This window comes from Camarhynchus parvulus, chromosome 26 (genome assembly GCF_901933205.1).
Source record: "Camarhynchus parvulus chromosome 26, STF_HiC, whole genome shotgun sequence".
Classification (NCBI taxonomy): Eukaryota; Metazoa; Chordata; class Aves; order Passeriformes; family Thraupidae; genus Camarhynchus; species Camarhynchus parvulus.
In genome coordinates, this window is record NC_044596.1 from 1,821,072 (window position 1) to 1,846,251 (window position 25,180).

A 25,180-nucleotide genomic window follows, 5' to 3' on the forward strand; every position below is an offset into this window, starting at 1 on the left:
GCTGAGGTTGGTTCCCAGGAAAGACTGAGGGACTGAGGTTGGTTCCCAGGAGCGACTTGGGGGTAACACAGCCTCCACCTTCCCCAGAAATTTCATCCTGGATTAATCCAGCTTCGATCCAAGGGCAGGAATGGGCTGCAAGGGGGCCATGTCTATCCTACCTCCCAAATTCCCTCAATATTCCTATTCCTGCTGGGCTCTTTGGTGTCAAACCTCCTGTAAAATGCTGAGAACAGGGGTTCTTCCTTGGAAAGAAAAAAGAGGAAATGGCCATGAAAGGGAGCAGGAAGTTGAGCTTCAGCCCCTTCCAGGTTTGGGTTTGGAAGGAGGCAGATTTGGGCAAGTCATAGAAAAAGTGGGAGCAGTGATGTGTGGTGAGGGTTGGTTCTTCCTTTGGCTCTGCTCAGCAGAACGGTGAGATGGGAATGTTTTCTTCTTCTGGGAGGGAGGGAGAGAGAACAGGGAGTTAAACACACCCAGGGAAGGGCTTAGAGGAACAATTTTATGGAAACAAGGGAAAAACTCAGGTGGGGTTCAGGGATTTGTGTCACTTTATCCCTTTGCCTTCCTCCATGGTGATGAGGATGGAGCATCCCCTCCTTCCCCCATTCCAAGTGTCACCTTCTGGTGCCTCCTGCCTGCAGGGAACCTGCTTGAGGTTTTTTTGGTTGTTGTTTTGGTTTCTTTTTGTAGCTTTTTCCTGCTTTTTTTTTTAATATTCAACAATAAGGGAAGCACCAGATGTTCCCTGAAAAGCAAAGTGCCAGAGCCAGTGGCTGGGAGCTGCTTGGAAAGGGGGGAGAGAGGATGGAATTCCTGCTGCTGCTCAGAATTAGTGAAAGATTTAGGATGATAAACCCTAATTAGAGTGATAAACCCTAATTAAAGTTTTAGGATGAGCTAAAAGGCTGGGAGCAGCAGAGTGTGCCTTGGGATATTCCCATGCACTGAGGCTGGGCTGGAATTGCAACAGGAGAGAAATAAAATGATTCCCTTTAGCTCAGGTGGAGGATTTGGGAATCTCCATGTGCAAGAGTGGTATTTTCTGGCTGAGCCCAACCCTACTGTGGGATGGGACAATCCCATGGGAGCTCAGCACAGGGATGTGACCATATCCCTGGGCTAATGGGACCCCACAGATCCCCCTCCCCACTGCTTTCAGTCCATCCTCCCCTCCCCTGCTCCTAGGATTTGCAGGACTTGATGGCAAAACCAGGGGGACCTACATCCCACCACCCCACAAAGCAGGATGGAGCCAGCTCTGATCATCCTTATCCCTCTCCCAGCCCTTTTAGGGGGGATGGAGCCAGCTCTGATCATCTTCATCCCCAGCTCTTCTTTTTGGGATGGCGCTGATCTGCTCATCCTTATCTCCAGCCCCTTCCCCAGCCTTGTTTTTGGGGGAGATGGAGCTGACTCTGCTTTTCTTCATCCCCTTCTCCTTTCCCCAGCCCTTTTTTGGGGATTGAGCTGGTTCTGATCGTCCTTACCCCTAGCCCAGCCCTTTCTTTTGGGGATGGAGCTGGTTCTGATCATCCCCCTCCTTTTCCTTCTTCCCCAGCCCTTTTTTGGGGATGGAGCCAACTCTGCTCTTTCTCATCCCTGTCCTCCTTTCCCAGCCCTTTAAGGGAGGGATCCAGGTTTGATCATGTTCATATCCCTCCCCTTCCCAGCCCTTTTTTTGTGATGGAGCCAACTCTGCTCTTCCTTCTCCCCTTCCTGAGCTTTTTCTGGAATGGAACCAACTCTGATGAGCCTTTCCCCTTCCCCAGCCCTTTTTCTGGGATGGATCTGGCTCTGCTTTCCTCATCTCCCTCTCCTTCCCCAGTCTTTTCTGGGGTGGAGCCAACTCTGATCATTTTCATCCCAGTCCCCTTCCCCAGCCATTTTTTCAGAGAGATCCAGCTCTGATCATCTTTATCCCCCTCCCCTTTCCCAGCCCTTTTTGTGATAGAGCCAATAGTCATCATCCTCTTCTTCATCCCCCTTCCTTTTCCCAGCCTTTTTTGTGATAGAGCCAATAGTGATCATCCTCCTCTTCATCCCCCTTTCTCAGCCCTTTTTTCAGAGAGATCCAGCTCTGAACATCTTCATCCCCCTCCCCTTTCCCGGCCCTTTTTGTGATGGAGCTGGCTCTGCTCATCCCCCTCCCAGCTCTTTTTCTAGGATGGAGTCAGCTCTACTCTTCCTCATCCCCTTTCCCAGCCTTTTTATGTGATGGAGCCAATAGTGATCATCATCCTCCTCTTCATCCCCCGTCCCTTTCCCAGCACTTTTTGGGATGGAGCCAATAGTGGTCATCCTCCTCTTCATCCCCCTTTCTCAGCTCCTTTTTCAGAGAGATCCAGCTCTGATCATCTTTATCCTCCTCCCCTTTCTCAGCCCTTTTTGTGATGGAGCCAATAGTGATCATCATCCTCCTCTTTATCCCCCTTCCTTTTCCCTGCACCTTTTGGGATGGACCTGGCTCTGCTCATCCCCCTCCCCTTCCCCAGCTCTTTACTAGGATGGAGCCAAGCTCTGCTCTTCCTCATCCCCTTCCCCAGCCCTTTTTGGGATGGATCCAGCTCTGACCACCCTCCTGCCCTCTCCTGCCCTTCTTTTCTGGCTCCAGCCTCTCCCATACCTGCTGGTGCTCAGAAGAGGCCGCAGTCCTTGAGGTTCTCTTTGATGATCACGTCTGTGACGGCGTCGAAGACGAACTTGACATTCTGTGTGTCTGTGGCACAGGTCATGTGGCTGTAGATCTCCTTCACGTCCTTCCTCATGTTGAGATCCAGGAACTGGGTCTTGATGTAATTCCCTGCGTCCTCAAATGTGTTTGGACCTGCAGAGGGGGGCAATGCTTCCAAGCTGCTCCCGTGGGGGCGGGTGTTGGAGGAAAAGGGTGGAGTGCTGACCATGCGTAGCACAGAACTCCGTTTTACCCCATTTCTGTTCTTCCAAACACCTTCCTGAGGCCACATCCATCCTCTCCTCAGCTCCAGCCTCCCAAGATTTGACTCACCACCTCCCAGAGCAGCATGGAGCTGCTTCTGCTCATCCTCATCCCCTTCCCCAGCCTTTTTTTGGGATAGAGCCAGTTCTCATCATCCTCATCTCCCTTCCCCAGCCCTATCACAACATATCCCAAAACCGAGTTGCTGTGTCTTTGCTGGGACCACACAATTCCCCAGCCCCTGGTTTGGAGGGATCTCAAGGAGGAGGGGTAAGGCCAAGAAGGGTCTGGACTCACCATCATACTCTGGGAAGCAGATGCTGAGATGGACTTTCTTGATCTTTTCCTCAAAAAGGTCCTTCTTGTTGAGGAAGAGGATGATGGAGGTGGCAGCGAAGAACTTGTGGTTGCATATACTGTTGAATAGGTGCAGGGATTCGTGCATCCGGTTCTGCAGGCAAGGGGATCATTCATGGATTGGCACCCCCTTTGGGCCACTGCAGCCCACCCCCAAGCCCCCATTCCCAAAAAAAGAGCTTTTCCCTGTTTGCTGCAGCAGCAGCTGGTCCTGCTGCCTGCCCAGTCTCTCCTGCCCACCCAAAATCACAGATAAATCCACGTGATGCTCAGAGTAGGGACTGGCTCCAGTCTCTCCTGGGATTGTCAGAAATGAAGGATTGTAGTGATTTCACTGAGCAAATGATCCATGGAAACCTTGCAGCCTGCGAGGAAGGTGCTCAGTGAGCACCATCCCAGTCATCAGGGGGATGCTCTGTTGGACTGTGGCTTCTGGCCACTATCCACAGCTTCAGGAAGGAGCTGGGAAAAGGAAAACTCCAGTTTCAGAGCAGATGTTGAGTTCTTAGTTTGCTTCTGGGTCATCCTGAGGGGATGAGGATCCATCTAGGCAGAGCCAAGTCCGGTGGGGGGATTTTCTTGATATAAGGGAGATCCTCCATCTTTGTGGGCAGCAGGTGGGTTCTTTGGGGATGATTTTCCCTCATCCAGCTTTCCATCACAGCAGCTTTTCTGTATGCAGAGCACTGACTGTGCCCAAATCCTGCCCTGTCCTGCGCTGGGTGAGCATTCCAGCCTCTCCCAAGGGCTCCCATGGGAAGGATGCTCTCCTGCACATGGCTGAGAAAAGGCTGCGAGCTCCTGCCTGGCCATGGCAGGGCCCAGGGATGGCAGATCCTGACCCTGATCCAGCTTCAGAAGCTATTTGGATCCCAAGCAGCAGCCATTGGGACCTGGAGGAGATGCCAGGGAAGAAACCACTCCTGCTCTTCTTGTCTTCACCCCTTATCTCTTCAAAGAAAAACCCGTTACGGAGCTTCCATGTTGCTTCTCTCTGGATCTGTGCCCTCTGAGCTGCTTTTCCAGGGCTCTGCTAGTGCATTCTTCACTGGACACACTTTGGATCACATCCTTGTGCCCCCACACTGGGAGGGTGGGAGCTGCCCCTCCTTATCCCCTCTGCTCACCCTGGAGGGCACAGCGAGGCATGAGGTGCCTCAGGACCAGATTTTCCTTCATCCCAGTGGGTTCCTGGCTCTTCCTGCCCTTCCCTTTAGCTCTGCTCCAGCTGGCTGGCTGTGTGGCCATTCTCTGGTGGCTCTCAGGATCTGCTCAGGAGCACTTGGGGGTTTCCTTGTAGGCAGAGCCTTGGATTCATGACCCAGAGGAAGTGCAAACACCTTTACTGGGTGCAAATGAGCGGGAACCAGCTCCATCCCTCATCTCCCACACCTTTCCTGGATCACCCAGAGCATCTGACAGTGCAGAGTGCTGTTCCTCCCTCCTCTGATGCCCCTCAGAGCTCCCTGTTCCTCTCCCCCTCAGCTCCCAGTGCCTCCAGGACCCCAACCCACCACTTCATCGTCCTCCACCAGCACCATGTCGTAGGCGCTCAGGGCCCCACAGAAGATGATGCAGGTCACGCCCTCGAAGCAGTGGATCCACTTCTTCCTCTCTGAGCGCTGCCCTCCCACGTCGAACATCCTGGGGAGGGGACAAGGATGAGGGACACACACACCTGGTCCTGACACCCCCCATCTGATGGTTCTCGTGCCACATCCTCGGGGACAGGAATCACTGTCTGTGGGAAGGCACTGGTGGTCCCTTAAGTGTCAGGGTACCCCAAAATCCCTCCCCACCATCAGGGCTGGGGGGGAATCATAGAGGAGTGGTTGTGGAGGTGGGGGAGGCTCCCACCCACCTGAAATTCAGGTCTTTGACAGAGAACTTGGTCTCGATGATCCCTGTGGTCTTCACTCGGGACCGCAACACATCCTGCTCGTTGGGGAGGTAGTTGGGGGCTGTGATCCTGTCCAGCTGGTTCAGGTAACTGTGGGGACAGGAGGGGATGTGACCTGCTGCCAAGGGGCTGCCCATGTCTCCCCCTTCCCCCAGATTTTTGGGGTTGGTTGTAGGGCTGAGCTCTGCCAAACACTGGGACTCCAGGGCAGTGACATCCCTGGGGGAGCTGAGGGACATCAAAGGTGGTGGGGCTGCAGGTCAGTGACACTTTTGGGATGGGGATGGCACTGGTGGGATGGATAATGACACCAGTGGGATGGAGGATGTAGGACAGCAGTAATGGAATGGAAGATGGCAGCAGTGGGATGGGGGATAGCACTGGTGGGATGGAGAACAGTACTGGTGGGATTGGGGAATGGTACTGGTGGGATGGATGATGACACCAGTGGGATGGAGGATGTAGGACAGCACTAATGGAATGGAAGATGGCTGCAGTGGGATGGGGGATAGCACTTATGGGATGGAGAAGGGCACTGGTAGGATGTGGGATGACACTACTGGGATGGAGAACAGTACTGGTGGGATTGGGGAGTGGTCCTGGTGGGATGGATGATGACATGAGTGGGATGGAGGATGACACTGGTGGGATGAAGAATGGCAGACTCGGGGTATCCCCAGGAGCAGGGAGGAGATGGATTTTGCCAGGCTGGGTTGGAGCTGGCCATGAGCTGTCAGGGGGTCCCCAGGGCAGTCCCTGTTGTGCCCGCTGTGTCCCCACTCACTATGCGGCTGAGTCGTTGAGCTGATACTCGGCAGCGCGGTCAAAGCACGCCTGAACCCCCCCGTCCTTCCACAGCTTCTTGATGCAGGCCACCAGCTCGGGGGGCATCGTGCCCTCCTCGATGGAGTCAGCCAGGTTGAAGAGCAGCCGGCCTTCATCCTGCGAGAGGGACCTTCATCACCAACCCTCCCGTGGCCCCTGTCCCCCCAGAGTGCCCTCAGGACTGGGGGGACAACATGGGGCTGCTGTGGATGCTGGTTCTGGGGGCTATCCTGGCCCCACATCAGGGGGTTTGGGGGACAGGGACACCCCAGGACTGACCGCGCAGGAGGACTCGGCGTAGTCGATGCCCAGCGTGGACATGGCGCGGATGATGGCCAGGATGGACTGCAGGATGTTCCCGTAGATAATGGACTTGAACTCCATGCACTCCTCCTCCGTGTAACCGTCCTGGTGGATAATCCTGGCAGGCACAGCGGCCTCAGCCCCAAGCCAGGACATCCCCTCCACCAGGAATCACCACCCCACACTGGGAATCACAGGTGCCACCACCAGGTGACATGGGGAGGGTGACTGGGGGTCCAGCCACCCCATGTCCAAGAGTCCTCCTTGTGGCCTCCCCCTCCCCAGTCTGGCTCAGGCCATACTCACTTCATCTGCTTCACGATGGTGCTCTTCCCTGACTCTCCAGCCCCTGGAAAAGGGTGGGAGGGACACCTTAGTGCCCATCAGGGCCTGTTGCCACACTGATGAGCACCCCATGGGGACCAAAGCCACTGTCCCCCACACATCCCCTGCCTACACACCCAGCCTGGCCTCTTCCCACCACTGCTGTCATCCCCACACTCCTGTCACCCCTTGCACCGTGTGGGACCACAGCTCAGGGATCCCCAGGGTGGTGGGAGCCCCCTGGGTGCAGGTCCCCCGTCCCACACCTCCCGCCCACCGTGGGCAGTGCCCGGCGATGCCTCTGGGGCCGTAGGCGGCTTAGGGCAGCACAGGAAGCTGCTTAGAATTAGGGTGTTAATCGCCTTGACCCCAGCCCCCCCACCTGGATAAGGCCCCACTGCTGGCCCCTGCCCCATGGAGTCACCCCCTGCCCCACAGGGTCACCCCCTAGCCCCGTGGGCTGCGGAGGGACCCCCAAGGAACCATCTCCTCCTGCCTGGCACCACCAGCAGGTTTCGGGGTGCTGGTGGCAGAAGCTCCCCAGGTTCTCACCAACCCCCTGAGATGTGGCACATCCCAGAGGGACCCAGGGGCTCTGTCCCTTCCCTATCCCCCCACTGTCCCCTTGGTGCCTGCTGTCCCCAAGAGCCAATGCCACATCCAGCCCTTCCTGGTGGCAGGACAACCTCTCCAGGCTGATGGTGGCTTGTCCAAGGGGTACCTGAGCCAGGGCAGGAGGGGCCCAGGGGGTCATGGGTTCCCTGTCCCCCTCACCATCCCCACATCCTTTCAGCCTCAACGGAGTGGGAACACAGGGACATCTCCAGGGGACATCCCCTCCAGCCTTACCAAGCAGCAGCAGCTTGACCGTCTTGGCCTCCTTATCTGCATCCTCCTGGAGCTTCTTCTCCAGCTCCTTGGACCTCTTGGCCATCTCCTTGTCCTCGGCACTGGCCCCGCTCCCCATGGCTTCGTCCTCCTCCTCCTCCAATAACTCCACAAGCTCCTCTAGGTCCCCAGGCTTTTCCAGCTCTTCAAGGAGATAACACGCACACCTCGGGAACGAGGTGGGCACTGGGCGATGAACCAGAAATTCAAAAAAAGGAGAGCCAGGTACCCCACACCTGATGTTGGGGTGCCCCAAGCCGGCAGCACTCGTCGGTGGGTCCTCGCTGCTGGCTGCCCCCCGCTCTCTCCCTTAATTCCCCATGGATAACCTGATTTTTTTTGACAGTGGGATTTGGGGACTTTTTATCTTGCCATGTGACCCAGGAAATCCAATTAGCCCAAGATGGCAAAGATTAGGGCTCAGGGAGGAAAAAAAAGGATGGAGCATCTCAGGGAGGTGGGCAGGGGGCTTTACATAAGGGGGGGCATCAGCGTGACACCCCCTGCCCGTGGGGACTGGTCCCCTGAGGTGACTTGGGAAGCGGGGATCATTTTGGGGGTCCCTCCTGTCTGTGGGCTGTGATCCCATTTTTGGGGGGCATTGAGGATGGGATCCGCCCCTGGTTGTGTGTGTCCCCCACCCCTGGGTGCTCCAGAGCGGTGGCAGGGGACTGGGCGGTGACAGGGGGACAGGGTGGTGGCAGGGAGGTGGTGGCAGGGGGGTGATGGCACTGGGGATTCCTCCTGCAGGGAAAAGGGAGCTAATTACCCCGGGGTGGGTAACGAGGCCCCCTAATCCTGCCCCGCTGGGTGCCGCCCTCCCGCTGCCTAAGCTCTTTAATGGGATCGTGGCTCAGCCTTCCTCCTCCTCCTCCTCCTCCTCCTCTTCCCGGGCTCAGCACCCCCCTCGCAGCCCATCCCCCAAACCCTGGGGGACAGGTGGGAGCCCCCCGCCTTTTCCTGCGAGGCTGGCTTTGGGTGGGCACCGCAGGGGGAGCCCCCGCCCCGGGGTGGGCTCTGGGACCCCCACAAGTCCTGCAGGTCCGCGATGTTTGGGTTTCAGGTGTCCGAAATCCCTGATGTTTGGGTTTCAGGTGTCCGAAATCCCTGCACTTCACAGGGTCACTGGGGGCTCCATGTCCCCGCACCGGTGTCCCCACGTCCCACCGGGCGCATAGCTCGCTGCCAACGCCGTTGCTTGGGGACACTCTGTTCCTGCTGTCCCCGCGGACACAAAGCCCTTTCTGAGCCTCTAATGAACTCGGCGCTAATGAGGGGGGTCCAATTAAAATACCAGACACCACCCCCCCTCCCGCGGTGTGCGGACAGCGCTGGGCAGGGGACGTGAGTCAGGCTGGGGGTCCCCACTGTCCCCCGTGGCTGTTGTGCCCTCCCAGCCCGGCAGAGCGCTGGCCCTGGTGGGTGGTGTCACCTCGCTGTCTCTTCACCCCCTCGACAACGGGTGGGGGGCACAGAGGGGGGGTGGGTGACATTCCCTCCGCTCTGACAGCGGCTAAAAATACCCCCCCGCGCCGGTGGCAGCTTAGGGGACACTGGGGGCGCTCGGAGGGGACACAGCCCGACAGCCCGAGAGCCACCCCGGCACCGGGAGCCCCGGCCCAGGTAGGGACACGCGGAGCGACACCCCCGGCACAGGTGACACCCCCGCGGCCGGGCTCTGCCTCTGGGGTGGTCCCCACTTTGGCTGGGGGGTGCATTGGGGAACAGGGGCTCCTTGGGGACATTCCTGGGGGACTCAGGGCACCCCCAGCAGGGTGTGAGTGGGGAAGTGCTGCAGGAGTGCGAGTCCTTCTTTTGGGGTGCGGTGCCATATCTGGGGGGGGAGGATCATCACTGCCCCATTTTGGGGAGCACTGGCTGATTTCAGAGGTGCCTTTGGGGGTACAGTGTTTTATGGGGGGTAGGGTGATGGTCTGTGTTGGGGGTGCAGTGCCAGCCCTGCGGAGGGGGGATAATCATTGCCCCATTTTGGGGGGCACTGGCTGATTTCGGGGGTACCGGTGCCTTTGGGGGTACAGTGTTTAACAGGGGAGTGAGGGTCTGTGTTGGGGGTGCAGTGCCAGCCCTGGGGAGGGGGATGCCCATCCCGGGGGTGACGGTGCCCGCTGGGGGGGCACAGGGATTCCCGCTGCGATGGGGAAGAAGGACACCCTGTGTTTTGGGGGAGCAATGCCGGTGCGGGGGGGCAGTGTCCATATTAGGGGTGCATAATGTCCACATCAGGGGAAGGAGGGGGTTAACCCTGTTTTGGAAGCATCGCTGTCACTTTGGGGGGGTCCAATCCCATCTCTCGCGGGGCTGCGATGCCCGCTCGGGGGGGACGTTAGGGCTGAAGCGGGGGGTAACGACTGTCCCCGAGGAGGGGCTTGGGCTGTCCCGGGGGTCCCACGGAGCTACAGAGCCGCCCGGAGTGGCTGTCCCGGCGTGTCACGGCTGTCTGGGGGTCACGGCTGACCCCACACGCGTACAGGGCGTTCCTCCGGGGGTGTCACGTTTGTCCGTGGGGGGGTCACGGCTGGCCCAGGGCTGTCACAGCTCCATCCCAGGTCTTGCCCCCCCTCCAACCCTCCAGCGCCGCAGCCACCTCCTTCCTCCTCCTCCTCCTCGCCACATCCTCCGCCCGCCCCATCCTCTTCCTCGTGCCGGTTTCCGGCCGGGCCCCGCCGGGGACTTTGGTCCATTCCCGGGTTCCTGCATCAATCATCAACCAGGGGAGGGAGCGGCCGCTGCGGCCCCGCCGCCGTAAGAGTCCCCCGGGCGCCCCCCGTCATTCACCCCCCGCCCCCATCACCATCATCACCATCATCACCATCATCACCGCCAGCATCAGCCCCTCCGCTCCTCCCCGGCCCCCCTGGAGCCGCCATGTCCTCTGCCCCCCCGGCCAAGTGTTCCTTCAAGAAGCGGGGTAGCCTGCAGACCCCCAGCCCCGCAGGTGAGACCCCCCCCAAATACCCCGAGGGGACAGCCCAGGGGACAGCCAGGTCACGTCCCGGGGGGCGGGGGGCGATGCTGCGAGTAGGGGGGATCAGTCTGGGGGGGGGCAATGCCGCCGTGCTGCTCTGAGGGTTTATTTTGGGGAGGGGGGAGCCACCAGCGTGTCCCGGCACACCCGGAGGGGTGGCAGCGGCGGGGGGGGCCCTGCGTGTCCCCTCCCGCCAGCGCAGCGCCTCGGTGGCGCAGTGAGAGCGGAGGAAGAGGAGGAGGAGGAAGGGGGGGGGCGGACCCGGTTTGGGGGCGCTCCGCGGGGGCGATCTCGGGTGGCACGTGGGGGGCTGTGGGACGGGGTGGGCAAGGTGGCGCTTTGTGGTTGGCACTGTTGGGAAAGGGTCTCAGGGTGCCACCGGGGCTGTTCTCACACGTGGGTGGCACACGTGTGTTCTGGGTGGATGGCAAATGGTGGTGGTGACACAGGGTGAGTGCGGTGACATCACCGGGCTGAGGTGGCACTACGGGGTTGTCACCTGGCTGGCCTTTCTGGGGGGTCTAGGGGCATCACTGGGGCTGCTCCCGGCTCTGGTGACCCACATTTGTCCTGGGTGGGTGGCACAGGGTGTCCTGGATGGTGGCGCAAGTGCACGAGGTGGCACCTTGGGGTTGTCATCTGTCTGGCACCCGTGTTGGGGGGGATCTTGGAGTGCCACCAGGGCTGCCACCTGTCACACGTGGGCAGCACAGGGTATGTCCCGGGGACACAGGGCACCCTGGGTGCCCCAGGAGAGGCACCACCAGCACATCTGATGACACCAGTGCCATCCCTGCCCTGGGTGACACAGCCCCCATTCCCATGATTTGGGGGTCAGGGGACCTGGATCTTCCCCCAGGCTGTGCTGGGTGCAGGGGCTCTTACTGGTGGACCCAGTTTAACCAGTAGGAGCTGATTTCCAGTGCCCCCCAGGCAGGTCCGTGGTGTGTTTGGGGTTGCAGAGGAGGGTGTTGGCATTGGGGTGGCACTGGGCATCCCCCATGGCCGCAGTGCTGGTGGGAGCAGGGGGCTGTGGGGCAATGGGCTGGGGTTGGAGGGGGGATGAAGTCACCTGCCCTCCCCCCAGCGTGGGGATGTGCCCCCGTGTGATGGGAAGGATGGGATGGGATGGGATGGGATGGGATGGGATGGGATGGGATGGGGGGCAGGGAGGTGGCACTGGCAGGGACCCCAGTGCTGTGCCCCCTGTGCCATGGGGGTCCTGCAGCCCAGCCCTGAGCCCCTCATTCATTCACTGTTGGGTTCTTACAGCCCCCAGTGGAGCCAGCAGCCCCCCCAGTGCCCCAGGGGGATTAGAGAGGGGCGGGGGGGGCCTCTTCCCCTTCAGCTGCCTCAGTTTCCCCATCATCCCCATTGGGAAGAGCATCCCAGTTCCATGGTGGGGAGGGGGGCTGATTAACCCCTTCCTGCCCAGGTGGGGGTCCAGACCCCCCCAGCTGATGTTGTCCCACTCCCTGCAGAGCTGCGGGGGGGGCCAGGGGCCCGGCCCCTGCAGTCAGCCTGGTCCCTGCCCGGGACCCCCCACAGCCTGAAGCATTTCCCGGTGGATCTGCGCACGTCCATGGATGGCAAATACAAGGAGATCGCTGAGGTGGGTCTGGGGCACCCAGTTTGCCAGGTCTGGGGGGTGAATGTATGTTGGGGCAGTGGAGGGGTCTCTCCTCCATCTTTCCTCCACTCCTATCCTCCCCAAACCCTCCTCCCTTCCCACTTGTTCAGTGGGAGCGAGTCCACTGAAGACTCACTTGCTACTTCTCTGAGTGTAGAAATCCCTGTGAGCCTTTCTCTGCCAGCCCAGGGGTTGAGGTTCATGGCAGGGCTGAGGCTGCACCCAGCTCTTGGCAGGGCTGCTCTGGGCACAGCTCAGGGATGCTCTGGGCTCACCTTAGCGCTGCTCTGGGCTCAGCTCGCAGCACGGCTGAGGCTGCACCTAGCCCATGACATGGATGCTCTGGGCACAGCTCAGGGCTGCTCTAGGCACATCTCGTGTCAGGGATGCTCTGGGCTCATGGCAGGGCTGTTCTGGGCTCAGCTCAGGGCTGCTCTGGGCACAGCTCACAGCAGGGCTGAGGCTGTACCCAGCTCACAGCCAGGCTGCTCTGCAGGAGCTGTTTTGCCGCTCGCTGGCCGAGAACGAGATGCGCACGGCTCCCTACGAGTTCCCCGAGGAGAGCCCCATCGAGCAGCTGGAGGAGCGGCGCCAGCGCCTGGAGCGCCAGATCAGCCAGGACGTCAAGTAAGCCTGGGGGGTTCCCCGTGTGTACACCCCAGATGGCTGGAAGGGAGCCCTGCACGGGGCCAGGCCAGCTCCCCGCCCCAAGAGGCTGTCTCTGTGCCAGCTCTGTGTGCCCTCTGCCGTGGGTGTCGCACTTGGTGTCCCCTTTGCAGTGAGTTTTTGGCTGGTTTCTGTCTGGTTTCTGTTGTTTTGGCATTAACGGGGTGTTTTCTCTCCCCGGCCCCCCCCATTTCTCTCCCCCTCGTCCCCCTGGCTGTCCCCCCCCTCCACCGCCGCCTCCTTGTCCCCAGACTTGAGCCCGACATTTTGCTCAGAGCCAAACAGGACTTCCTGAAAATTGACAGTGCTGCGGACTTACAGTGAGTGTCCGGCTCGGTGTCACCGGCCGGGGCCACGGGGGGGATCGGGGACCCGCCTGGCCCCGCTCTGACCCAGCACACCCAAGCATGGAGCCAAGAGGTCCCTCCCAGCCGCTCTTCCCGACACTGAATGCACCTGGGGAGGGGGGTTGGGGTGAGCTGGGGGTCCCAGCTCTGCTGCTGGCACAGGACCCCTGTCCTGGCCCTGTCTTCCCCCGGATGGGGGGTCTGACGCTGTGTGTCCCCCTCCCTCCTGTCTCCGCTTGGGAGCTGTCTCTGTCGTGAGTTTTTTTGTTCTTTGTGCCCTTCCTCCTCCCCCCCCACCACCACTTTTCACTGTGCTCATCAGGGCTGAGGGATGTGTTTTGGGAAGGGGGACAATGCCACCACCACAAAGGACACGGGTGGCACAGCTGCCACAACCTCGTGGTGGCATCCCTGGGGACGGCGTCACCATCCTGCCACCCCAGGGCTGGACACAGTCCCTGGGGTGGGGCTCATGCTGTTCTTGGCGTACATGGGAACGGGGCAGACCTGTCACTGTCCCACTGGCCATGTCTGTCCCCACAGGCTCTTCAAGGAGCAGAATGACAGCCTGGTGGACCATGTCCCCAAGGAGCGGGAGGCGCTGCTGGAGCGAGAATTCCAGCGGGTCACCATCTCTGGGGAGGAGAAATGTGGGGTGAGCCTCCCCCTGACCCCGCTGGAAACCAGGCAAGGGTCTCCAGGCTGCCAACCCCAGCTTGGGGGGTGGTTTTTTGTTTGGTGTCCCCTCTCCAGGTGCCCTTCACCGACCTGCTGGATGCAGCCAAGAGCGTGGTGAAGGCGTTGTTTGTGAGGGAGAAGTACATGGGGCTGTCCCTGCAGAGCTTCTGCAAGACCACGGCCCGGTACCTGCAGGAGCTCTCCGAGAAGCCCCTGGAGACCCGAGGCTATGAGGAGGTGCCCGAGACCCCTGTGGCTGCTGGTGAGCACACTGTAGGAGAGTCTCAGTGCTGAGCTGGGGTGCTGAGGAGCTTTTGGGGTGATGCTGGGTGTCTCCTGACTGCAGATGCCCCCGTGCACCCCCCGTTTGCTGAGCAGCACCCCTATGAGAAGTGGGATCCCCAGAACATGCCGGCGGACCTGGGCTTTGGGCTGAAGATGGTGGATGGTGTCGTGCACGTCTACACCAAGCAGGACATCACTGACAAGTGAGTTTTGTGAAGGGGAGGGTGCTACTCATTGGGGTGAGGAGTTTTTGGGGGGCTGTGTGACTCTCATGTGTGTCCCCCGCCAGGAGCACAGAGCTGGACCTGCCATACCCCGACCTGCAGGAGTTCATCGCCGACATGAATTTCCTCATGGCTTTGATCATCAATGGGCCCATGTAAGGGGAAGGGTCCCATGGGAGGGTCCCACCCTGGGGGGGATCCCCTGTTGGGGGTGTGACCTGACCCCCTGGACAGCCCCAAGGAGGTGGCAGTGACTCTGGCACATGGTGCTGGTGCAGCTCCCACGTCCACCCTCACCTGTGTCCAAGAGTCCGTGTTCCCATGTATGTGGGGACACCAGCCTTTTGGGGCTGGATGTTCTGCTTCCTCATCCCCAAACTGAGCTCCTCTTCCCTGTTTTGGGCAGCAAATCCTTCTGCTACCGCCGGCTGCAGTACCTGAGCAACAAGTTCCAGATGCATGTGCTGCTCAATGAGATGAAGGAGTTGGCGGCCCAGAAGAAGGTGCCTCACCGTGACTTCTACAACATCCGCAAGGTACCTGGGGATCCTGAGCTAGTCCCGGGTCCTGGGGGGTTCCTGGCTGGACTGGGGAGCTCTTGGAGGGTCTCAGGGCTGAGCATCACCTCCCTGGTGCAGGTGGACACCCACATCCATGCCTCGTCCTGCATGAACCAGAAGCATCTCTTGCGCTTCATCAAGCGGGCGATGAAGAAGCACCTGGATGAAATTGTCCATGTGGAGAAGGGGAAGGAGCAGACACTCAAGGAAGTGTTTGAGACGATGAACCTCACAGCCTACGACCTGAGCGTGGACACACTGGATGTCCATGCGGTATGGGAGGCTCCCAAACCCTGGGGATGAGCAGAGCCCATCCTTGGTTGGGGTGTGGGATCTTCTCCAGGGGGTTTTCCCAGGGCACAGGGGGTTGGTGGGGGTGGACTCTCAGGTCACACCTGTCCCACGTTCAGGACCGCAACACCTTCCACCGCTTCGACAAGTTCAACGCCAAGTACAACCCCATCGGGGAGTCCATCCTGCGGGAGATCTTCATCAAGACAGACAACCGCGTCTCGGGGAAGTACTTTGCCCACATCATCAAGGTGGGCCACCTCCCCTCCTCGCGGTGGTGGTACAACTCATATCCCCTTCCTGATGGCCAAGCAGTGACAGTTGTCACTTGTCCCTTGCCATCAGGAGGTGATGGCAGACCTGGAGGAGAGCAAGTACCAGAACGCAGAGCTGCGTCTGTCCATCTACGGGCGCTCGCGGGATGAGTGGGACAAGCTGGCCCGCTGGGCCGTCAGCCACCGCGTGCACTCCAACAACGTGCGCTGGCTCGTGCAGGTGCCCCGGCTCTTGTGAGTGAAGGGGGCACAGGAACCCTCACTTGGGTGGGGGGATGCAGGCCACCCCACTATTGGAATTAAATCCCAATATTGCCGGATGGAACATGCCTGGGCTCGTCTGGCCCATGCTGCGTGACCAAGGGCGGCAGCTGTGGTGGTTTCACCTCAGAGACATCCTCACCTGGATGCTGCAGCTGGGTGCTTGGGACAAGTCCAGGCAAGCAGGAGCTCAGGTTTACCTTTGGCGGAGAGACTTTAGGCGAGGTGAAGGAAAATGAGTCAGGTTCTGCTGGGGGGTTTCAATCCAGAGCTTTATTCTGGCCCACAGGCCTCTGAATGCAGCACCAGCTCCAACAGAACCACTGAACCCCGTGGTTGCTGTTCCTTTTAACCCCAGGGAGAGGGGGAGGGAAGGGGTGGGGAGCCACCAACCAGGTAAGGGGGGCAAAGTCTCAGGGGACAAATGACACCTGGATGGCCCAATGTCCCCAGGGCTAAGAGGCATCTTTTGAACTTTGCCAATCACGCGACTACGCCCTTGCTGGCATACTGAGATTGACGGACAGCTCTCAGCAGGGGCAAGGGAGGGGAAGGGAGAGGTTGTTGGCACACCTGGGGAAAGAACCGGGATGACTGAGACAGGTTATTACATCACACTGCAACACCCCACTGCTGGCTGGGCTGGGGTGGGGAGGGGGAAAGCCGGCTCTGAGTGGGGTCATTCCCTGCAGTGACATCTACCGGACGAAGAAGCAGTTGGCCAACTTCCAGGAGATGCTGGAGAATATTTTCCTGCCACTCTACGAGGCCACGATCCACCCTGCCCAGCACCCAGAGCTGCACCTCTTCTTGGAGCATGTGAGTGCTGCGTCCTGCTCCTGGGGACACCCCAGCCCAAACCCAGCTGGAGCGAGGGGTGGCATCTCACCCTGGGGCTGTCTGTCCTGCAGGTGGATGGCTTTGACAGCGTGGATGATGAATCCAAACCAGAGCACCACATCTTCAACCTGGATAGCCCTTTGCCAGGAAACTGGGTGGAGGAGGACAACCCACCCTACTCCTACTACCTGTACTACATGTATGCCAACATGACAGTGCTCAACCACCTCCGGCGGTAAGGACATGGCACATCCCCAATTCCCCATTCCTGGCCCGGAACCCGGGCCCCTCAGGAGGTTCTGGGGAGGTCACAGGGTGATGCTGACAGTCAAACACCCCTTGCAGGAAGAGGGGCTTCCACACCTTCGTCCTGCGCCCACACTGTGGTGAGGCCGGTCCCATCCACCACCTCGTGTCGGGGTTCATGGTCTCAGAGAACATCTCCCACGGGTTGTTGCTGCGCAAGGTGAGTGGGGACGGGGTGTCTGGGGGGGCTGGGGGTGTGGTGGGACCCCCCCTTACCCTGCTGTGCCCCACAGGCCCCTGTGCTGCAGTACCTGTACTACCTGGCGCAGATTGGCATTGCCATGTCCCCGCTGAGCAACAACAGCCTCTTCCTGAGCTACCACCGCAACCCCCTGCCCGAGTACCTCTCACGGGGGCTCATGGTCTCCCTCTCCACCGATGATCCCCTCCAGTTCCACTTCACCAAGGTGAGCATTTGAGGGGGGCACCATCCAGTGACCCCCAGAGGGGCTGTGGGGTGGGCACAGGCTGGGTCATGGGATGAGGTCAGTAGTGGGGTGGGGTTGGTGGTGAGGTGGGGCCGCTGGCAGCACTGATGGATTCTGGAGGGTGCTGACGGTGTAGAGGGATGGGAGGAGGTGGGGACCCCCGTCCTGCCTGAGGGGTCTGTTTGGTGGGAGCTGAGGGGTGTCTGTCCCCAGGAGCCGCTGATGGAGGAGTACAGCATCGCCACCCAGGTGTGGAAGCTCAGCTCCTGCGACATGTGTGAGCTGGCCCGCAACAGCGTCCTCATGAGCGGCTTCTCCCACAAGGTGAGGCCCATTCCCTCATTCCCAATTCTGCAGTTTGCCTATTCCTGATTCCCATTTGCCCCCATTTCTCCATTCCCCAATTCCTCCATTCATTTGCCCAACCCTCTTCCCATTTGCCTCCATTCCCATCCCCAATGCCCACATTTGTCCACTCCCATCCTCAATTCCCCCATTCCCAATTCCCATGCACGCCCAGTTCCCCCATTCACAATTCCCATTCACACCCAGTTTCCCATTCCCACTCCCAGTTCCCGCATTCCCAATTCCCATTCACTCCCAGTTCCCCCATTCACAATTCCCATTTATACCCAGTTCCCCCTTTCCCAATTCCTATTCACACTCAGTTCCCCTATTCCCACTCCCAATCCCCATTCCCACTCCCAATTCCCCCATTCCCAGTTGCCCATTCCCACTCCCAGTTCCCCCATTCCCGATTCCCATTCATGCCCAGTTCCCCTATTCCCAATTCCCATTCACACCCAGTTGCCCATTCCCCCATTCCCAATTCCCGTTCACTCCCAGTTCCCCCATTCCCCATTCCCCCGTTCCCAATTCCTATTCAGTCCCAGTTCCCCCATTCCCAATTCCCATTCACCCCCAGTTCCCCCATTCCCTTGTTCCCAGGTCCCATTCACCCCCAGTTCCCCCATTCCCAATTCCCATTCACTTCCAGTTCCCCCATTCCCAATTCCCATTCACCCCAATTCCCATTCACCCCAGTTCCCCCATTCCCACTCCCAGTTCCCCCATTCCCATTTGCCCATTCCCATTCCCCCTCCCCGTGCACTGGGAGCACTGGGGCAGCGCCGGGGCCGTGTCCCCCTCCCCCAGGTGAAGAGCTACTGGCTGGGTCCCAACTACCTGAAGGAGGGTCCGGAGGGGAACGACATCCGCCGCACCAACGTGCCCGACATCCGCGTCAGCTACCGCTTCGAGACGCTGTGCCAGGAGCTGACCCTCATCACGCAGGCGGTGCAGAGCGCCGAGCTGGAGCCCATCCAGGAGGAGGACGTGCTCGCCATCTCCCTGGGCACCCACTGACCCGCAGATCCCCCCTGGGCTCCGCAGCCGTCCCCCCGCCCACTCCTGCTGCTGTCCTGGTGCCGCTGCAGGGCGCGGTGTTTGTTGAGTCCTCTCCGTTTCATCTTGGTTTGGTCGTTTTATGGGTGGTTGTTTTTGTCTTTTTCTGTTGTTTTTAACTGGGGTCTCCTTGCTGGCTTGGGCCCTGCTGGCTCGAGGAGGTGACAGAGGGGAGGGCACAGCCAGGGGGTCCTGGATTTACCTCCCAGTGACAAGTCGGGGTCCTGGGAGCAGCTGTGGTGACAGTGGGGGAGTGCCAGCCCAGCCCCACCTGGGTCCTGATGCCCTGGTGCCCTCTCAGCCTGCTCTTCCACCCCGTGGGGACAACCAGAGGAACCCAGAGCCGAGGTCTCTGCTGTCAGTGGCCCAGAGCACAGGGGGATGGTGCCTGCTGGGGGATGCTCCATCCTCATCACCACAGGGAGGAAGGCAAGGGGTGGCATGGGGAATGTTTCATCCTCACCACCTCAGGGATGAAGGAGAAGGGGACCAGGTGACAATGTGTCCCTGTCCCCAACACTCCCAGGAGATGTTTGTTTGTGGCCCAGATCGGGCTGGACCAGGCTTCTCCCATCCCGGTGGGGCATTGCCCCCTCTATTCCTGCAGTCTCCCATCCCAGTGCTGCTCATCTGCATCTGGAGCCGGCATTCCTGGGAAAACCCGATGGCGACTAGAAAAACAACAAAGTTTTGAGGGAAAAAAAAAAAACCTCACCGAGCATGAAAAATAAAAATATTTAAGTAAAACACCGGAGTTAAAGTGAGGGGAGGGAGGGAGGGAGCGCAGCCCCAGAGGGAAACTGAGGCACAGAAGGGGGTTGTGTGTGCCCTCATGCCTTGGGTTTGGGGGTGCGCAGGGTGATGTGGGAGGGTCGGGGGGCGGATTCCGAGCGGCGGCGGCAGCGCTGGCGGAACGCCCGGGCACCGAGCCTGCAGCGCTGACGCCACGGGGAGGGGACAGGGGAGGGTCCTGCCCCGCCCCGGCCCGTGTGCACGGAGAGCCTCGGGCCGGTGTCACCATGGTGGTCACACTGGGGTACTGGGACATCCGTGGGGTGAGTGGCATCGAGGGGGGACGGTGGCGCGCTGGGGACGGGGGTGGGCACGGCTGTGGGGGTGCTGGGGGTCCTGGGGTGTGCGGGAGAGGTCCGGGGGGGCTCTGGGGTGCCAAAAGCGGGTGCTGTGCCCCCCAGCTGGCCCACGCCATCCGCCTGCTGCTGGAGTACACGGACACCCCCTACCAGGAGCGCCAGTACCGCCCCGGCCCAGGTGAGGGGGGCAGGGGGGTGCGACCCCAAATCCCCCCAGCCCCGCCCCAGCCCCTCGTTCCTGCTGGGTCAGAGAGGGGGGGACGCCCCCACTTGGCAGCGTGTCCCGCCACCCCCTCCTGCCAGCTCGGGGGTGTCACCTTTGTCCCCCCCCATAAAAGGACCTTGACCCTTTCAGGGCCAAAGTTCTCCCGTGTCTGTCCCCGGGCGGGGGAGGGACACCTGCAATGCCCGCACCCCCCAGTGCTGTGGGACAGAGGGTCTGGGGGGTGGGACACCCCCAATGCCACGAGGGGGGCAGAGGGTCTGGGGGAGCCCCCCAACCTCTCTGCCCCCCAGCCCCCGACTATGACCCGAGCGACTGGACCAACGAGAAGGAGAAGCTGGGGCTCGACTTCCCCAACGTAGGTGATGGGGGGGTTGTGTGGGGGGGGTTTGGGGGGGGTCTCCCGGGCTGACCCCCACCCCCGGCACCCGCAGCTCCCGTACCTCATCGACGGCGCCACCAAGCTGACCCAGAGCAACGCCATCCTGCGCTACATCGCCCGCAAGCACAACATGTGTGAGTGGGGGGCTCCCTGCGCCCGGGGGGGGTCCCGATCACTGGGGTTTGTGGGGGGTGGGCTGTGAAAAGCGCCAATCGCTTGTTTTTTAAAAGTTTAAAAGTGTAATGATAATAATGTAATGTAATGTAATGTAATGTAATGTAATGTAATGTAATGTAATAATATAATATAATATAATATAATATAATATAATATAATATAATATAATATAATATAATATAATATAATATAATATAATATAATATAATATAATATATAGAATAGTATATAATAGTAAATAATATAATATAATAAAATAATGTAATGTAATATAATGTAATATAATATGTAATATTATATAATATTATATAATTTAAATATATTGTATAATTTAAATATATTACATTATATTACATTACATTATATTATATTACATTACATTACATTACATTACATTACATTACATTACATTACATTATATTATATTACATATTACTGCTATTATAAAAATAGCAATATAATTAGAGTAATAATAATTTAGACAATTAGGATTTAGGACAATATGAGACAATAAAGACAAAGAGTTACAGACAGTCCAGGTACCTCTTTCTGGGCAACATAAGCCCGAAAAAGGAGCCACGTTAGCAGAGGATTAACCCTTAAAAACAACAGCCTGTTGCATGTTCATACACCTCATCCATGATGCATAAATTCCATTCAAACAAAAGATTCTGCCTGGTCATCATCAACTTCTTCCTCTTAATCCTGACAGTGCTTCAGGCCTGGGGAGGCAGGAAGAAGTTTGTTTCTTGTGATAAGGGAGCAATAAATTCCCTTTCTCTGAAAGATTCAGGTGTCCTGTGCCTGCTGTCTCAGTGCCAGTACTGTCACCGTTAGGCTGGACGTGACACACACACGTGTGATCAGGGTCCAAGAAGAAAAAAGTTTTTTATTCTGAGTGTTCTCTTAACAAAGTGTGATCTCAAGTCATTAACTACATCACAATAACTTGTTATATTCATTGGTGCAAAGCAATTATCGTCAATATAATTGGCAAAAGTTTTACAGAAATTTATAAGGCATGTATACACATCTACTTAGGCACGTAGTCTAGCTTACAAAAATTTTCATGTATCTTTTCTAATCTGTTTCCATGCTGACGGCCTTGTCTTCTTCCCTGCTATGGATACACTTTAAAATCATCAATTGTTACTTCTCTTAACTCAGCTTTGCTTGCAGGCCAACTGTCAAACCCCTCCATAAGTACCTCAATCCTTTCTTAAAAAAATATCTCACATGCATGGTTTCTACTTTAACATTGTGTTATAACCTAAACTATATTTTACACTCTACTTAAAAAATTTAATACAGCACAACTTTCTAACAAAACACACACAACATTCATTTTAATAGTTGTGAAAAGCCAATCACAAAATATGCATTTTTCACATGGGCTGACACGTCCCCACCCCGCAGGTGGTGAGACAGAGGAGGAGAAGCAGCGTGTGGACGTGCTGGAAAACCAGCTCATGGACTTGAGGATGAATTTCGCCCGGCTCTGCTACAGCCCTGACTTTGTGAGCGCCCCAGGGGGGTCACGGGGGGATGGATCCACCCCGTGGTGGTGTTTGAGGGTCCCCAGGGTGAGGGAAGAGATGAGAATCTTGACTCCATGTTTCAGAAGGCTGATTTATTATTTTATGATATGTATTATATTAAAAGAAAATGCCATACTAAAACTACACTAAAGAAAGAGAAAGGATTTCATCAGAAGGCACGAAAATAATGATAATAAAATCTTGTGACTGACCAGAGAGTCTGAGACAGCTGGACCTGTGGTTGGTCATCAAGTAAAAACAATTCACATGGAGCCAATCACAGATGCAAGTGCCACATCCCACAGCAGCAGATAACCATTGTTTACATTTCCTTTCGGAGGCCTCTCAGCTTCTCAGGAGAAAAAATCCTGGCAAAGGGATTTTCCATGAAATATATCTGTGCCATCCCCTCATGGGACACGGGGGCTGAGCCACCCCTGGCACTGGGGCACATCCCTGGCCTGGCTGCACTGGGGGTGATGCCCCTGGGTTCTGGGGGGGCTGGGAGGAGCAGCCCCCCCAGATGTGCCCCCTGCCCTGCAGGAGAAGCTGAAGCCGGCGTTCCTGGAGCAGCTGCCCAAGAAGCTGCAGGAGCTGTCGCGGTTCCTGGGCTCCCGGCCCTGGTTTGCAGGGCAGAAGGTAGGTGGGGGATGCTGGGGGGTTTTGGGGAGCCCCTGTGGGGTCTGACCCCCCCTGCTCCTCTCCCAGCTCACCTTCGTGGACTTCCTGGCCTACGACGTGCTGGACCAGCAGCGCATGTTCGTGCCCGAGTGCCCCGAGCTGCAGGGAAACCTGGCGCAGTTCCTGCAGCGCTTCGAGGTGAGCGGGGCCGGGCCAGCCCGGGGCCACCCCCGTCCCTGACACTCAGTGTCACCATCCCCCACCCCGCTGTGCCCTCACCGTCCCTGACAGTCATTGTCACCACCCCTGACACCTCAGTGCTGTGTCCTTGTCCCATCCCAAGCCCCGTCCTTAAATCGCCGGTGTTTGTCTCCATCCCATTCCTGTCACCCTGTGACCCCAGCCCCTGACCCCTGCTGTCCCCAGCACTGACATCCCAATGTCCCCATCTCATTCCTGACACTCCCATGTCCCTGTCCCAATTCCTGACACTCAAGGGTCCATTTCTGTCCCTGTCCCTGACCCCCTGGTGTTCCCATCCCTGTTCCAAGCACCCTGGTGTCCCTGTCCCCATCTCAGCCATCCCAGTGGCCCTATCTCAGATCCCCCAGTGTTCCCATCCCTGTCCCAAACACCCTGATGTCCCTGTGCACCTCCCAGACACCCCAGTGTCCCCATCCCTGACCCCAGGTGGGGTGGCCCAACTCCTGTCCCAAACACCCCAGTATCCCTGTCCCCATCTCAGACATTCCTGTCCCAAACACCCCAGTGTCCCTGTCCCCATCCCAGGCACCCCAGTGTCCCCACCCCTGTCCCAAGCACCCCTGCTGTCCCTATCCCCATCCCAAACGTCCCAATGGCCCCATCCCTGTCCCCAACACCCCACTGTCCCCATCCCAGGCACCCCAGTGTCCCCATCCCTGTCCCCATCCCAGCCCCCCAGTGTCCCCACCCTTGACCCTGTGGTGTCCCAACCCCTGTCCCAAACACCCTGGTGTCCCTGTCCCCATCCTCCCAGCCATCCCAGTGTCCCTGTCCCCATCCCAAACACCCCAGTGTCCCCATCCCTGATGCCGTGGTGTTCCCATCCCTGTCCCAAACACCCCAGTGTCCCTGTCCCCATCTCAGACATCCCTGTCCCAAACACCCCAGTGTCCCTGTACCTATCCCAGACATCCCATTGGCCCCATCCCAGACACCCCTGTGTCCCCAACCCTGTCCCAAGCACCCTGCTGTCCCTGTCCCCATCCCAAACATCCCAATGGCCCCATCCCTGTCCCCAACACGCCAGTGTCCCCACCCCTGCCCCCGTGGTGTCTCTCCTGTCCCCACATGTCCCTGGCCCCATCCCAGCCACTCCAGTGTCCCCATCCCTGTCCCCAACACCCCGGTGTCCCCATCCCAGCCACCCTGGTGTCCCCACCCCTGTCCCCGTGGTGTGTCCCCACCCCTGATCCCTGGTGTCCCTGTCCCAAACACCCCAGTGTCCCCCCCCGTCCCTGTGTCCCTGTCCCCCTCCCAGTCCCCAGCCCTGTCCCTGTGTCCCTGTCCCCACGTGTCCGTGTCCCCCAGGCCCTGGACAAGGTCTCTGCCTACATGCGCTCGGGGCGCTTCATGAAGACCCCGATTTTCTGGCGCACGGCCAAGTGGTGCAACACCAAGGAGTGAGGGGCTGAGCCCCCCTGCGCCCCCAAATCACCCCCAGAGCTCCCCAATAAACCTCGGGGGGCTCCCCCTTGTCTGTGCCGTGTGGGGTGTCCTGAGCTGCCGAGGGGCTGCGGGGGGAGCTGGGGGAACCCCTCATTTGTGGGGTAACCCTGGGGGGTGTGGGACCCTCCTGGGGCTGGGGTGGGGGGAGCCACTCCCGGGATAAGGGGGACCCCCGTGGAGGCTGTGGGGAGCAAGGTGGGGTCCCCATCCCCCCCAGGATAGTGAGACCCCCCTGCAGCTGAGGGGATTGAAAGGGGGGACCCCGATGAACTTGGGGTCACAGAGGTTCCCGTGGAGTTTGGGGGGGTTGCAAATTTCCCCAAGGAAAAGGGGGAACCCCAAAGGGATTTAAAGGGGCTGCAGAGGAATTGAAAGGAATTGAAAGGAATTGAAAGGAAATGAAAGGAATTTAAGGGGCTGTAGGGCCCCAGAACAAGGGGGTTCCCATGGAGTTTCAGGGTTGAAAATTTCTCCCAGGAAAAGGGGGAACCCAGAAGGGATTTAAAGGGGCTGCAGAGGAATTGAAAGGAATTGAAAGGAGTTTAAGAGGCTGCAGAGCCCCAGAATATCCCAGTTTGGGGGAGTTGCAAATTTCCCCAAGGAAAAGGGGGCACACAAAAGGAATTTAAAGGGGCTGCAGAGGAATTGAAAGGAGTTTAAGGGGCTGCAGAGCCCCAGAACAAGGGGAACCCATGGAGTTTGCGGGGTGGCAGTGCCCCCAG

At 58.6% G+C, this 25,180-nt stretch overlaps 3 protein-coding genes across 6 annotated transcripts; 2 read left to right on the forward strand and 1 right to left on the reverse strand.

The window, feature by feature from the left end:
* Positions 1-357: 357 nt before the first annotated feature.
* On the reverse strand, positions 358-7,671 carry GNAT2 (G protein subunit alpha transducin 2). Its single transcript, XM_030965614.1, has 9 exons — positions 7,497-7,671; positions 6,630-6,672; positions 6,300-6,441; positions 5,980-6,137; positions 5,157-5,285; positions 4,810-4,939; positions 3,236-3,389; positions 2,627-2,827; positions 358-438 (listed from the first exon to the last, which is right to left on the reverse strand). The coding sequence occupies exons 1-8, from the start codon at positions 7,612-7,614 to the stop codon at positions 2,637-2,639; spliced, it is 1,065 nt and encodes a 354-aa protein (XP_030821474.1). The 5' UTR covers positions 7,615-7,671; the 3' UTR covers positions 358-438; positions 2,627-2,636.
* Positions 7,672-10,187: 2,516 nt separating this feature from the next.
* On the forward strand, positions 10,188-19,431 carry AMPD2 (adenosine monophosphate deaminase 2). 4 transcript variants are annotated; one of them, XM_030965950.1, is made up of 18 exons: positions 10,189-10,491; positions 12,003-12,133; positions 12,648-12,778; positions 13,069-13,137; positions 13,708-13,819; positions 13,918-14,104; positions 14,189-14,330; positions 14,417-14,506; positions 14,758-14,887; positions 14,990-15,184; positions 15,322-15,453; positions 15,548-15,711; positions 16,431-16,557; positions 16,650-16,813; positions 16,924-17,044; positions 17,118-17,291; positions 17,526-17,636; positions 18,468-19,431. In XM_030965950.1, the coding sequence occupies exons 1-18, from the start codon at positions 10,422-10,424 to the stop codon at positions 18,675-18,677; spliced, it is 2,460 nt and encodes an 819-aa protein (XP_030821810.1). In that variant the 5' UTR covers positions 10,189-10,421; the 3' UTR covers positions 18,678-19,431. The 4 variants fall into 4 exon arrangements, with proteins under 4 accessions (XP_030821812.1, XP_030821809.1, XP_030821810.1 ...); XM_030965952.1 differs by having other exon boundaries at positions 10,188-10,491; positions 14,758-15,184; XM_030965951.1 differs by having other exon boundaries at positions 11,957-12,133; positions 14,758-15,184.
* A 211-nt stretch (positions 19,432-19,642) lies between these two features.
* LOC115913552 (glutathione S-transferase 2) lies at positions 19,643-24,498 on the forward strand. The gene is made up of 8 exons (XM_030965639.1): positions 19,643-19,771; positions 19,910-19,985; positions 20,324-20,388; positions 20,465-20,546; positions 22,006-22,106; positions 22,671-22,766; positions 22,836-22,946; positions 24,321-24,498. Exons 1-8 carry the CDS (start codon positions 19,736-19,738, stop codon positions 24,414-24,416), a joined length of 663 nt encoding a protein of 220 aa, XP_030821499.1. The 5' UTR covers positions 19,643-19,735; the 3' UTR covers positions 24,417-24,498.
* The last annotated feature ends 682 nt before the right edge of the window (positions 24,499-25,180 follow it).